The sequence below is a fragment of the Asterias amurensis genome, chromosome 10, assembly GCF_032118995.1.
Source record: "Asterias amurensis chromosome 10, ASM3211899v1".
NCBI classification, from domain to species: domain Eukaryota; kingdom Metazoa; phylum Echinodermata; class Asteroidea; order Forcipulatida; family Asteriidae; genus Asterias; species Asterias amurensis.
The window spans coordinates 21523612-21537424 of NC_092657.1; the positions used below are offsets into that span (position 1 = coordinate 21523612).

Here is a 13813-nt window from a genome sequence, read left to right on the forward strand (position 1 = left end):
GATAGTGAAGGAGACATTGACGAAGATTCAGTTTCTACTGGGATGAAGTCTATGTCTATCTCTTCGTCGCTAGTTTCACTATGATCCATGATAGTTGGAACTTTCTCACTCTCCTGATGTTCGTCTGACTCTAACTGGGTTTCCTGATGTGGTTCATCGGCTGTTGTGTTGTTCTCTTCTAGTGGGAGAAACATGCATGGAGTCAGCATATTTCTGTGCACAGTTCTTTCTCTACCGTCACCGAGGGAGCGGAGGCTGTACACAGGTAGATCTTTGTGCTTTGAAATCACAATATAGGGCTGTGATTCCCATCTATCGGCTAATTTGCATGTGCCAATGAGGTTCTTGTTTTGGATGAGGACTCTGTCACCTAGACGTAGAGGAGCGATGGAGGAACCTCTGTCATACAGGCGTTTCTGCTTCGACTGCGCTTGTTTGACGTAGTCGCTGGCCCTTGTGTATGATTTCTGTAGTCTTTCTCTCAGCTGCTCTACATAGTCCGCATAGTTTGAAGTAGACTCTCTCTGAGTGGAATTGAGTCCAAACATCAAGTCGACTGGTAGATTTGGGTGTCTACCAAACATCAGGTAGAACGGAGCATAACCGGTGGAGTCGTGACGTGTGGAGTTGTATGCGTGTGTCATTATTTCGACGTATTGCTTCCAGTCTTTCTTCTGATTTTCTTCTAATGTCCCAAGCATGTTAAGGAGCGTATGGTTAAAACGCTCTGTGACGCCATTTCCTTGAGGGTGATACGGGGTAGTTCGGCTCTTTTTGATGCCACAGATCTTGCATAATTCTCGGATGAGGTGGCTTTCAAAGTTGCGACCCTGATCAGCGTGTAGTCGTACAGGAAATCCGTAGTGCTGTATTATCTTTTCCCAGAGTATCTTAGCAACTGTGCCTGCCTTCTGATCGCGAGATGGAAACGCCTGGGCATACTTGGTGAAATGATCTGTGATTACCAAAATGTTTTCATAGCCACCTTTGCTTCTTTCCAGCTTGAGGTAATCGATGCAGAGTAATTCCATAGGCTCAGTTGTGGTGATGCTGACCAAAGGTACACGCGTTTTTGTAGACGGAGTTTTTCTTAGGCAGCATCGCTTGCATTGTTCACACCAAGTTTTGATGTCACTTGCCATCTTGGACCAAAAGAAGCGGGTTCTTGCGATGTCGAGCGTTCTTTCGTAGCCCAAGTGACCGAAATCATTGTGGAGTGATGTCATTACTGTGTGTCGAAATTGTTCAGGGAGAACAAGCTGTTCGGCTGTTGATCCGTCATGGGTCTTTCTGAGACGATAGAGTACGCCGTTTTTCATGTGAAGCTTTTCCCATTGTCTTAGGTACATGAGGCATCCGAGCTTTTCACAACTCCTCTCTGCTCTGGTTGGTTTTCTTCCTTTCTCTAGATAGTGTATGACTCTGGATATGTCCGTGTCACTTCTCTGAGCGGATACGATGTCTTTCTCTTGTAGTCTCGGCAACTCATTTGATGGGAGTGACGTGTGACTCTGTGTCATGACATCGCATCTTGCAATTGGAGGTTCGATGAAGGGAGTTGTTTCGGGTGGGTGACTGTTGCAGATAGCTTGCACGATGTGGGGAGGAATTGTGATTGCATCCTTTTGGAATGACAAGAGACTTCTTGAAGTATCAGCTTGCGATTTGCGAGAGAGTGCATCAGCCGCTCCGTTGTTCTTTCCGGGCTTGTATTTAACAGTGAAATTGAACTGAGATAGTGCCGCAATCCATCTTTGGCCTGTCGCATCTAGTTTGGCAGATGTAGTGACATAAAGGAGAGGATTGTTGTCTGTCAGCACGGTACATTGGTTGCCCAGAAGATAGTCTCGTAGCTTGTCAGTAATCGCCCACTTCATGGCTAGGAATTCTAACTTATGTGCTGCGTAGCGAGATTCGGCGGGGTTGAGTCCTCTGCTTGCGTAAGCGATGACTCTCTCTGTTCCATTTTGGACTTGGCTGAGGACAGCTCCGAGCCCTACTCCTGATGCATCGGTCTGGAGTATAAACGGGAGTGAATAGTCGGCGTAGGCGAGGATCGGTGGAGATGTCAAGTACTGCTTTAACATGTCCATCGCGTTCTGACACTCTTCTGTCCAGATGAAAGGTGGGGTTACAGATGGAGAGGAGTTTTTGGTATTCTTCTTCTTTCGTCTTGGGTCACCAGCAGTGAGCTTGTAGAGAGGTGAGACAACGTGTGAGTATCCTTTAATAAATCTTCTATAGTAGCCAGTGAAGCCGAGGAAGCGTTGTAGTTCCTTGCGATTAGTGGGGGTTGGCCAGTGCTCTACTTGTTGCGTCTTCTCTGGATCAGTACTAATGCCTTTGTTCGAAACGATGTGTCCGAGGTATCTAACTTCTTCTTGGAGGAGGTTACACTTGGACGGCTTCAGTTTCAGACCGTGTTGCCTCAAACAGGAGAACACTTTAGAGAGGCGGTCGAGATGGTCTTCGAAGTTGGCAGAGAATATGATGATGTCATCGAGGTAGAGAAGACACGTGACGTAGTTTTGCTCTCCGAGACAAGTCATCATCAGACGTTGGAATGTAGCTGGGGCATTTGCTAAGCCGAAGGGCATCCGATTACATTCAAATAGTCCCATGGGGGTAGTGAACGCTGTCTTAGGTATGTCTTCGTCTTCCATTTGAACCTGCCAGTAGCCTGATGTGAGATCTAGAGTGGTGAAGAGTTGAGCATTTCCAAGAGCGTCCAGTGCTTCATCGATGCGAGGGAGAGGATATGCATCACGTACAGTTTTGCTGTTCAGGCGACGATAGTCAATACATATCCGCAGTGAACCATCCTTCTTATGGGCTATCACTATCGGTGAGGCGAATGGACTGTTACTTCTGCGGATGACACCTGCTTCTTCCATGGCCTTGAGATGATCTTTGACAGCTTGGTATTGTGAAGGAGGAATTCGGCGGTGAGGAAGTCGAAAGGGTTGATTGTCTATGAGTGGGATGGAGTGCTTCATCGTCGACGTACATCCAAAGTCCAGGGGACTGGATGAGAATACGTCAGAGTAATTCTGAAGGAGACTCTCTAGCTGCTGCTTTTGTGACTCGCTGTCTAACTTCGCTTTGGATAGGTCAACAAGTGGTGTATGTTTAACATCTCCTGGACTTTCATGGACTTGGCTCAGCTGATAAGAAGGAGAAACATCTTCGTCTTCCTGTCTAGCTTGTAACGTTTCGTAGTCTTCATTGAGTGGTAGATCATCAATGCGCTGGATGTATGCTAGCTGTGCGAGTTTGCAGTTGCGTTTGATGGTTATGGGCTTGGCGGAGATGTTGCAAAGTCTCACGGGTACTTGGCAGTTAGATTCAACATCTGTGACCAGGTTGCTAACTTTTAAAGATGAAGAGCTTCGAGGAAAGTTTTCAACTACTGCAGTGTACGGACCTTTGCCAGGGGGTGCCTGACAAATGATGTCTACTTCTTGGCCTGCTGGTATCACTCGGGGGTATCGGCCGATGTACCTAGCGTAGCCGATGGTACCGTCGCTGTGGCTACCAGGTTCTGAAGCAGAAATACTGTTGAAGGCTGCATACCATGCAGAGCTCTTCGGAGGCAGGAACTTATTACTCTTTGTCACTTGATGGTCTCTCTTCACTGCTCTGATGACATTAGTACCAATGAGGACTGGAACGTTTCTACGGTAACTGTCTGCTTGTACAACAAATGTAGGAACATCCTTGTAGACGACGTCCATTATAGTGATGGTTAAAGGGATGACACCTCGGTGAGGAACGCTGTGCCCACTAGCACTTTCGATGGAGACTTCTGAAGGAGAAATTTCCATGTTCTGGAGCTCAGGGTTTTGCCTCAAGATGTCTTCCGTTATCGACGTGATCTGGGAGCCAGAGTCTATTAGGGCAGTGTAGTTCACACCATTAACGTTGACGACGTCTTCGTTTGTTGGACCAATCAATTGCTGGTGATGGAGAGGTATGTTACCACCGTGGCATATTGAAGACAGACGTGGTGCAGTGTTTGAAGGAGAACTTACTACTGGGCTCGCTGATTCCCGGCCTCTGACGGCTTGCCCATTGGCCGTGGGCCGTTGGAGTTTAAAGGGGCACTTCTGCATCCTTTGGCAATATGACCTTCATTGCCGCATCTGTGGCAGTAGAACACTCGTTGACCAGAGGCATGTTGGTCTGTTCTTGGTTGCTGAGGTCCACGTGGAGTTTGATGAGAGATATGATCTACCCTCAGAGCTAGTTGATGGACAGTGGCGAGAAGTTCTTGTAACACATCATGATCGGTAGTTGGTTTGGGGCTCTTGACATCTGGCACTTTCGGTGAGGATTGCTGATATGGAGGACGAATCTGCTGCAATTGTTGAGCTTGAAGCTTGGTTCCTGTCTTTGCAGCTGCTGCAATCCTAGACTCTCGTTCCAGTTGACGAAGTTCAATTTGAAGTTCCCGAAACGTCATATCTCTGGGCTTCATCGGTGCGAGTCTCTGTGTAACTTTCTCGTCTTTGACGCCTCTCATAAATTGTTGCGTCAGCATACTGTTTCTATTAGGAAAAGGGCGACTTAGGGTTGACTTTTCCTCTATGGTTCTCAGCGTTGCCTCTAGTTCGACGGCGTAGATGCTCGGTAGTTCGGTGGGATGTTTCACACGCTCATAGAAGCTGGCTAATGGATCACCAGTCAGGAATACATCTCCGAACTGTGCTTTGAGTTCTGCAAAGGCGTGGCTTGGGGTCTGATGTGTTGGATGGAGATTGAGTACAAGTTTTCTTGCAGCGCCACCAAGATATCTCACGATGGTAGAAAACTGGATTTCTTCAGGCATCGAAGTAGTTTCGATGAGATAATTCACGTCTCGGACCCAATCTTCAATGGCGATTGTTGCACCTTGGTCACGCCCTGTAAACATAGGTACACTTTTCACTTGATGTGATGGAAGTAAACGGTGATGAGATGAAAGCGTAGTGGAGTTGCGGTCAGGTAGGTGGTGATTCTGAGGTGTGAGAACTGGATAGTCGGTTGAAGAAGAACCTTGCCTCGGCGCTTGGCTAGACCTCAAAGGATAGTCATTTGAAGAAGACCCTTGCCTTGGCAATGTGGTAGACATCATTGGAGTTGACCGTTGTGCATGAGTACCTGGAACTGATTGATGCAGTGAGCCTCGGGATAGTCTTCGCTCGATGTTTCCCAGTTGCGAAAGCATGCGATCGGTTGTTTGCTGGATGTCGCCTAGTTCTTCTTGGAAGGGAGAGGTATGTTGAGGTCTGTTCGGAAGAGTTCGACGAGATGATCTGTGACCAAATGCTGCTGTGGACGATGGGAATTCTTCCTCGTCAGACATGCTTCCAAGAACACAGTCCAAAGATAAAATACAGAGTGACAAAGTATGCAAAAGAACACAATTCAAAAGTATAAAAAATGGTCATCAATGCAATACCTTCACAAAATGTAAAATGGCTGTCAGAAAAAATGATAATATCAATCCAACTGAACAATCATGAAATGCAATCAATGTAACCAATGCAAAAACAAATCAGCAATAGCAAAATATAATCTTTGAATGCAAATTGGAACACATCAATATTCAGAAGAAGAAAAAATTCTGTACACAATTGAAGTACCAGAAACAATGGAATTTTCGTGCGACAATTCTGAAGGAAATGACTTCAATTATCTCTACCCAATTGAGGTAATAAAGAGAAACTTTCACACAGCTGGACAATCAAAATGTCTCAAATACAATACAAAAGAATTTACAGGTGTTCTTTTACACCCCAGGAGTTTAGCATCGCCAAAGGCAAACAACAATGTATGGATTAAAGTTCTTTTCAGCTGAATGAGAACTTTAAGTACCTACTCCCATTAAGTGGACACCTGTCTAAATGCCAGACAAGATTAATGACTCCTAACAATACCAACAATACCAAATCCGAATCCAAAATACAATTGAGACTTGATTCAATCAAATTCCAATAATGTCAATGTTCATAATGGGAATTGTTCATCAGCTGCTTGTCTGGTGGTAACAACCGAACGCACTCTTAATCGGCACAGTGGAAGAGTACAAAGGAGGTCTTTAGTCCGTGTGACAATGCTATTGTGTTTATTGTCCTGATGATGGTGCTTTCCCGATCGTATGAGTTTAAACAACTATGAGTTTGTCCAAAATGGAGGCGATCGAATTCTTTGCGAGAGTTCGTGAAATCTGCAAACTTTTATTATTGGCAAAATGTTCAAGAACACCGCGATAAACTTGTTCTTGATGTTGGCGAAAATGTTCAACAGTTCCGATCGTGAAGAAAAAACATCCGGCACTCAGGGGCGTTGAAGAGGCTGGATAAGGTTGCTCAATCACGGGTGATCCAAGTCCGATGGTAAGGATACGGCGGTCCAAAATTCTTCACGTCTGGAGTGTTGAGGGTCTCTCCGATCCGCGGGGCAGGGTTCAGGGGGGAAGGCCGCTCTGCCCGCTGGAACCCGGCTGTCCTGGCTGGGGATGCCTTCAACGTCTTGATGGGGTAATCTGTACCGGTCACAAGATTGACGGGTATAATGTACTCTGACGATCAAGTGATGCTTGATGCCGTCGTCGATATGCCCGTACCCGGATTCTCCACCAAATGTGACCCTTGGAATAAGTACGGGCATGAAACGGCAAGTCTGATCATATAGTAGCTCTTTAGTTTTATTGAGATCTGTAAACGGTGAATCTGTTGGGTGAAGACACGCAAAGACGTCAGTTAAGGTCTTCGGCCCAAAACAGAATGCTCATACAAAATATACAATAATAATTACATAAACTAAACTTTAAAAGAATAAACAATGAAACGATAAAACAATACTCGCGGTTCGCGCCAAAATTAAGGACGCGACCGCCATCTTGGATTTAAGGCAAATTAGCGGTGAAATGCAATATAAACAGGTTATTTCCAATCCCAGAAGCAATGATAAAATAAACTAAAGGATCTCCAAAATGTTACATTCAGTAACACTGCTAAGATTATTAGGAAAGGCTCTAGAGGTAATAAATATATCTAAACACCGCAAATCAATAAATAGCTAGCGTGATGTTGCAAAAGCAACCAGATATCCACTAAAGTCAACAACATTCTATAAACAAATTGAGACTTGAGGATAGTGCTTATTACATACTATTTAATCTAAGTAGTAATTAGGAAAACATTTAAATGCAAAATATAACAAGATCTTTACCTGTTGGGTGAAGACACGCAAAGACGTCAGTTAAGGTCTTCGGCCCAAAACAGAATGCTCTTGAACCGGAAAGCAGCCCGCAGAGGGCGCTAGCCATGCAAGTAAAGCAAATGATTACGTAACATAAAAATAAACGTGGGGGGGGGGTCGCATCGCACCCGTGACATAAGTCTGTAAAAGATTCAATTATTTTAGTGAGAAGTTAAATCTTTGCAAAAAATATTTAATGGCCTGACGTTTCGACCCTAGCAGAGTCTTTCTAGAAGGTTAAATGACAACACAACAAACATGAACAGGTACTTAAGTGAAACATAAGCAGTGAAGTGGAAATACATGAAAGGGGTTAGAAAACAAGTAGAAAAAAAAACAATGGGGTAAATAATTAATAGGGGGACAAAAGGGGGGGGGGGGGGTGAAGTTAAATCTTTCTCAAAATCTCCGTTACTTCAGAGGAAGTCGTTTCTTACAACGTTTATACTACGGAGATGGCTCCATTATAACAAACGTATACATGCATATCTGTTTAACCAGTTTGTTTCAACATAGCACATTTTCATTATACTGCACTAGGAGACTTTGGAACGCTAGGTGGCAGCAGACTTACCAGGTAAATGTCCATTGTTTACGTAGTTCTGAGCACGCACACATTACCGAGAATAATTAATTTTACCTGGTAAGTCTGCTGCCACCAGGCGTCCCGAAAGTCCCCTTTTTGCCCACCTTTATCTGAAGAAAGCTGCTCCAAACCGGAATCAAAATAGAAAGACTCGTATCTGATATAAAATCCAGTTCCTTTTACATCTTCAGCATTATGATGCCCATCAGTTTTTAATTTCACGATGACGTCATTTTTATTAGAGGTGATCGTTCCAGATGGCGGCAAAACATTGCAGTATCGACCTAATACGTCATCGAGGTCATCACTTCCGGTATTGTCAACGATGATGACGTAATCGAAATCGCAAAGTTGATCTTTTGCTGGGATGTCGAAATGCTCGAAGTGGAGTTTGATGTATGTGGTTGGGGGTGTTGTGATGTGCCATGTTATGCGGCTACCAGACGGGTAGGGGTTGGGGTAGAGAGGACTTGCTATGAATGCTGACTTAAAGGTGCATTGGATATAGTCTGACATCGGGAAGGTTCCTACGTCACATCCCGGTAGGTCTGTAAATAAATTAATAAAAAGGCCAGTTAGAAGTATGAGACAACATCATGGAAATTGAATTGGCCGGTTTATTAAGGTTCGTACAATCCGCCGAGAAGTATTTGGAGATAAGCAAACATTATTATTGATTCATACATTTATTATGTTTATTATCTCATGTTACTGTGCTACTTGGGTAATTTCAACTTATTGTGCTTTTTTGTAATGAATTGCAGCATTGAAATAAATGTTACTGAATAAAAAAATAAATGTTGTGTATAATGATGGCAAAGTGTAAAATATTAAATGAATCGTTTGGTACTCACTCTAAAAACAAATGACAAAACAACCTGGGCCCAATTTCATAGCGCTGCTAAGCAAAACAAATTGCTTAGCATGAAATTTCTCCCTTGATAAAAACAGGATTACCAACCAATTTTCCACGTGATTTTTAGGATAAGCAATCAACAGCTGAATACCAGTAACAAGCAATATGAAACAAATGGAAATTTTGTTGGTAATCCTGTTTTTATCAAGGAAGAAATTTCATGTTAGGCAAATTTTTGTATTTAGCAGCTCTATGAAATTGGGCCCTTGTGGTTGGAAGCCTACATAAGCTGTTGATAGAAATTATATTATGTTTAGAAACTTTTCACTTCAAGTAATGGCCGGTTATTGGAAAACATATCAGTTTTTCTCGCGCAAAATTTGAGTGTGAGAACCTGTCCGTTACACTTCCCAATCCCATTATTCTCGCTCCGGATTATCGGTGCCTTTTATCACAAATCAACGAAAACGACAATGACAGCGACAGAATTAACGACACTCATCATCATCAGCAGCAGCAACAGCAGCAGGAAGAACCACTACCACTACAAACAGGGTTAGGTATATTATTTAGTAAAATTGTTGTAACAACGTACATACCAGTGACTATATACTCGGCGTGGAATCCAAGCGACCACGACTCCAAACCCGTCCAAAATACAACCTTGACGTCAGAGCTTTCAGTCTGTATCAATGGTGGCGTGCTTCCACATAGCTCACGTGCGCTATCTCCACCAATGGGATCCATTACATAAACAGCATCAAGGCATCTTCGTCTGACGTCATCAAGTTCAACCACATTGAATTCTAGGAAGTTTATCTTGATGTATTTTCCAGGTTGGACGTGAATAACCCAGACGCAGATACTGAAAGGAGGTAGGGAGGATGGGAAGGAGGGTGTGGTCAGGTTGCCGCTCGTTGACGTTAATTCTCGGTCGATTCCGCACCCAAACTCACACACTTCCTTGCCACAATCTGATAAGGAAAACAAATTACACGAAATCAGTTTGGGTTTTACTTTATTCTCATTAAAATCATTCATTAATTCTCATTTGCAGTACTTCTCTAATAATGAGTTATGGGGGTTCATTGTATAGTTTGAAATGTTAAGGGCCAACGGTCGATCTAGAAGTGAAACAGTTGCCCTGCTTTGTAACTTCCATCTTTAAAGGGAAGGTACACGTTTGGTAATTATATAATGACTTAAAAACTGACTTGGTAACGAGAATTGGAGAGCATAAATTTTGAGAAATAGGTAATTTCTCAGCGAAATAATAAAAGACTTCTAGCCAGAAGTTTTTTATTCCTATCTGAAAGCACACAAACTCGTCCAAAGATGGTGTTTTTTCTTTCATCATTTTCTCGCAACTTCGATAACCAATTGAGCTCAAATGTCCACAAGCTTGTTATTTTATGTTTATGTTGGGATACACCAGGTGAGAAGACTGGTCGTTGACAATTACCAAACGTGTTCAGTGCCTTTAACAACTATACAGTTATTCTAGTAATAAACAGACTGACATTTTTTTGGCAAGGTTTGCGGCAGCATCATGTGAACAATTCTTCAGGGACTCTTCAAGGCAGCACAGTATATCATCAAGCAACAGAGTCCAGCATTCTCCTGAAGACGATCACAGCATACTGATCGTAATTTGGAGATGTCAACCAATGGTTTATTTTTTAGAAGCAACCCTGCTATAAGAGATTCATAAATACATCAGACAGTTTCGCTATTCCTATTGGTGGAGAGCGCGTCACGTGGGTGTGTATAAACCTTTGTTCATGACCAGTAAAAAGTGTTGAAACATGGGCGTGACATGCGAGTTTGCACCTGTGCTTATAAGACAGTTTCTTCATTCCTATTGGTCGAGAGCACGGCTGAAACAGTAATGTGCATTGATCTCCATAGACCTTATCGCAAATACCAATGCGCAAGCGCAGACTGTTGAATGAGGTGCATTGTGGGATAGATATGAATCAAATTTTGCTACCAGCTAGACCACAATGCACCTAATTCCAAGCTTTACGCGCACGCCCCAGTATTTGCGAAAAGGTCTATTATACTGACTGGATAGGACATCGCGTCCAAACGCAGGCCGCGCGCGTATTTTTTCAAACGGGTGAAGACCGTTCGTCACACGAAATGCGTTGTACACTTTTAAACGGAGTTACTGCAAGCATAGAGAAGTTTTCGTCCTTTTAATTGTCATTTTGGGATCAATACAATTGGAATCGGATCAAACAAGCTAAGGATGCTGATGGTAAAGTCGTGCGCGGCTGTCAATCACCGGAGGAGGGAAAACTGAGTCGGCAAAGGGATTGTCTTTCCATAAGTAAGTAGGCCTTTGCATTTTTTTAAGCGATTCATATTATTATTAGTATACCTAACGTTACAAATATTAGGCAGGAAATTTAAACTATCTTTCATAAAAATAATTATTATAGGCCAAGTATTTGTTATTTTTACCGAGCAATACTATTTTTGTTTTCGCTCCGTTACAGATGGTTTTCTGAAATCGACGAGGACGGGAAGCCCGGATTTCAACAGATGTTCGTTATAGCATCAATAATTAAAAGGTTCGGGAAAGCGACAAGTATGCGAATTATGTAGCATTTAAGACGGTACAGACGATACAAGTTCGTTGAGAGGATCAGTCATCTCGGAAATATCCGACTTCGTTATTTGTGACCAAAATAAAATTATTTATTTCTGGCGGAACAGTAAAACGGTTATATGGAAGTTTTGCTGTTGGGATTGTTTTTCAATTAACATGATGAATAGAAGCTAAACAATAAAAAGTTTAAATTTGTTAATGGAGGCAACTCTTAATTTGCCACATTGTATTTTGTTTTTATCTTTCTTGTTCTTTTCCCTCGAGTTTAGCGAGTATGTAGTTCTCACTCTAGTCTTAGTTTGCATCGGCCTACTCGATTTTTTTTATTGAAGGAGCGACTCTTGTTTTGTCTTTATATGGTTTATTGCCATTTTCTCAATGAACTGAAAGAATTAAAAAACAAAAAACAAAACATGTACCTGAATCCCAAAACAGTTTCTCGTCCGAGTTTTTGTTTAGAAATTTAAATGTCATTATCATAATACTAAAAGGGCATTTGATAGACAAAAATGTAAAGTATTATTAGTTTGCTTTGTTTGCATTTCAATCAGAAACTTTTTCATACTTCAAACTATCGATCGTCATGTTTTCCCCCATTTCTATTTTCAATGTACAACTTCAACTGACAGACTCAAACCCGACCAAGTGCACATAAATTTACCCGTTTGAAGGAGTTGCGCCGCCATTGTTGGGCCGCGTGTTTATGCACGCAGCATAGCGCAATGTCCTATCCAGTCAGTATAATGGAGATCAATGGTAATGTGCCACATCACGCGATACGCGCAACGCACTCGTCATTCCCTTATAAGGAAGGATTATAAGTGATGATGTTTTTTGACCAAATAGGTATTTATGAATGGGAATCAAAGTGTGTTGAATCGGTTTTCAACTAGTGGTTTATACCCGCCGAGGCCTCGTTGGGATTAAACCACTAGTTGAAAACCTCTTCACCACACATTGATTCCCTTATTTACACACGGTGTTAGCGCAAACCTTTCTTAGTTACTTTACCTATCATTTCATAAGCGCTAACAAAACCTATTTCCAAAGCCTTATTTGCCGTAAGCTCAGCAAGTTGTAGATCCATTGTGACGTCATTTGACCTTGTGATGACCTGGAGACCGTCTTTGTCGCCACAGTATCGACCCCTGAGGAACCTCCCAGTGCCCCGGATGTTGTCTTCGATTGTTAGAGTATCTAAACAGGTACCAGCGCCCTCATCGGTCCGTAACGTCATTTTCAGGAAGTTGAACCTGACAATTTAAATTTATATTGCTATGTTAAGTGAAGACTGAGAATATATTGTGGTCACAAAAGTGACCTTTGCGGAGCTTCAAGTAATTTTTGACGTAGGGAAACAATAGGACGTTCGTTAGCTTCCCTGGGTTGCATCACGATTCCTCCATGATTGCATATATGCAAAACTGTCCGGCGGACATTACTGCCTGTACAATAATGTCCTCCGGATAGTATTTGATAGAGGACATAACTGCATGCGACACCGGCAAACGCGGTCACTAGGGTGTTCGAGACTTTTTTTAATATGAATGTCAACTTACCTGATCACTAACTGATCGGGCCCCTGAATATGGATAATGCAGCTGGATCCGGAGTTGTACCAGGGCGGGTAGTTTAGTGATTGAATTATTCCAAATGTAGCACCTGTTTCCGTTGTTGATTCTTTACTCCGAATCATGTCTTCACAACGTATGTCCTCAAAAGCTAAACAAAATGAAGAAAAAAAAAAAAAAAATTCATCTAGAGGTGCAAGCATATAGAGCAGAGACGTTTAAATTTGTTCATGGGAATATACATTTTGGATTCCAAAATTACAATACCTTAGCCTTCTGGAAATAAATCAATTTTAAAATTAAACCGCTAAGAGATTGTATTGCTCTTTGGTAACCCGTATAAATGTATGATTCAATTGTGAATAACTAGCTTTCTCCAGGAGACGGTAAATACATACAGATTGAAACGTCAAGTAGAAACCCCCGCTTCTTTTCAGAACTGCCCAAACTCATTTAGAGATAGTCATTACATGGTGTTACCGCAAACCTTTCCATATCATAGTCCACCATGCAAAGTTTCAAATCCTACTTATGAATAACTAGCTCAACATATCTGTTGAGTTCATTATTGTTAATAGTGGCTTCCATACAGTTTATTTCAAAACATAATGTTAAGGTTGTTCACTGATTGGTTATTGATGGGCAACTCAGATCGTCCTGACAATCCTTTTTTCTTATACTTTTTCAATTTGGTCCGGGGTCGTCCGAGAGAGTCAGGGTACCATGTTTCTTTATTTTCGTGTTCATGTCCCCTATACTTTATATTTGATGTAATTTTTATAAATCTTTTTTTTATATTCTCCATTTTTGGAGGTTTTGAGGAAATAAACAAATAAATAAAAAACTTACAATTTCAATCAACCATCTCTAATCAATCATCTCTAATTTAAAAGTAAAATATAATGAACCACACAAGTATAACGTTTGGCGAGGGGTAATTT

At 42.1% G+C, this 13813-nt stretch overlaps 1 protein-coding gene across 1 annotated transcript in view; it reads right to left on the reverse strand.

Annotated features, from left to right (window-relative positions):
- LOC139942802 (uncharacterized) overlaps nt 1-13813 on the reverse strand; it is a 70509-nt gene that overhangs the window by 21731 nt on the left and 34965 nt on the right. The window contains exons 17-20 of the mRNA XM_071939579.1: nt 12861-13023; nt 12313-12554; nt 9287-9661; nt 7936-8379 (exon numbers count right to left, since the gene is read on the reverse strand). Of these exons, the coding sequence (XP_071795680.1) occupies nt 7936-8379; nt 9287-9661; nt 12313-12554; nt 12861-13023 (1224 nt within the window). The remainder of the gene's footprint in view (nt 1-7935; nt 8380-9286; nt 9662-12312; nt 12555-12860; nt 13024-13813) is intronic.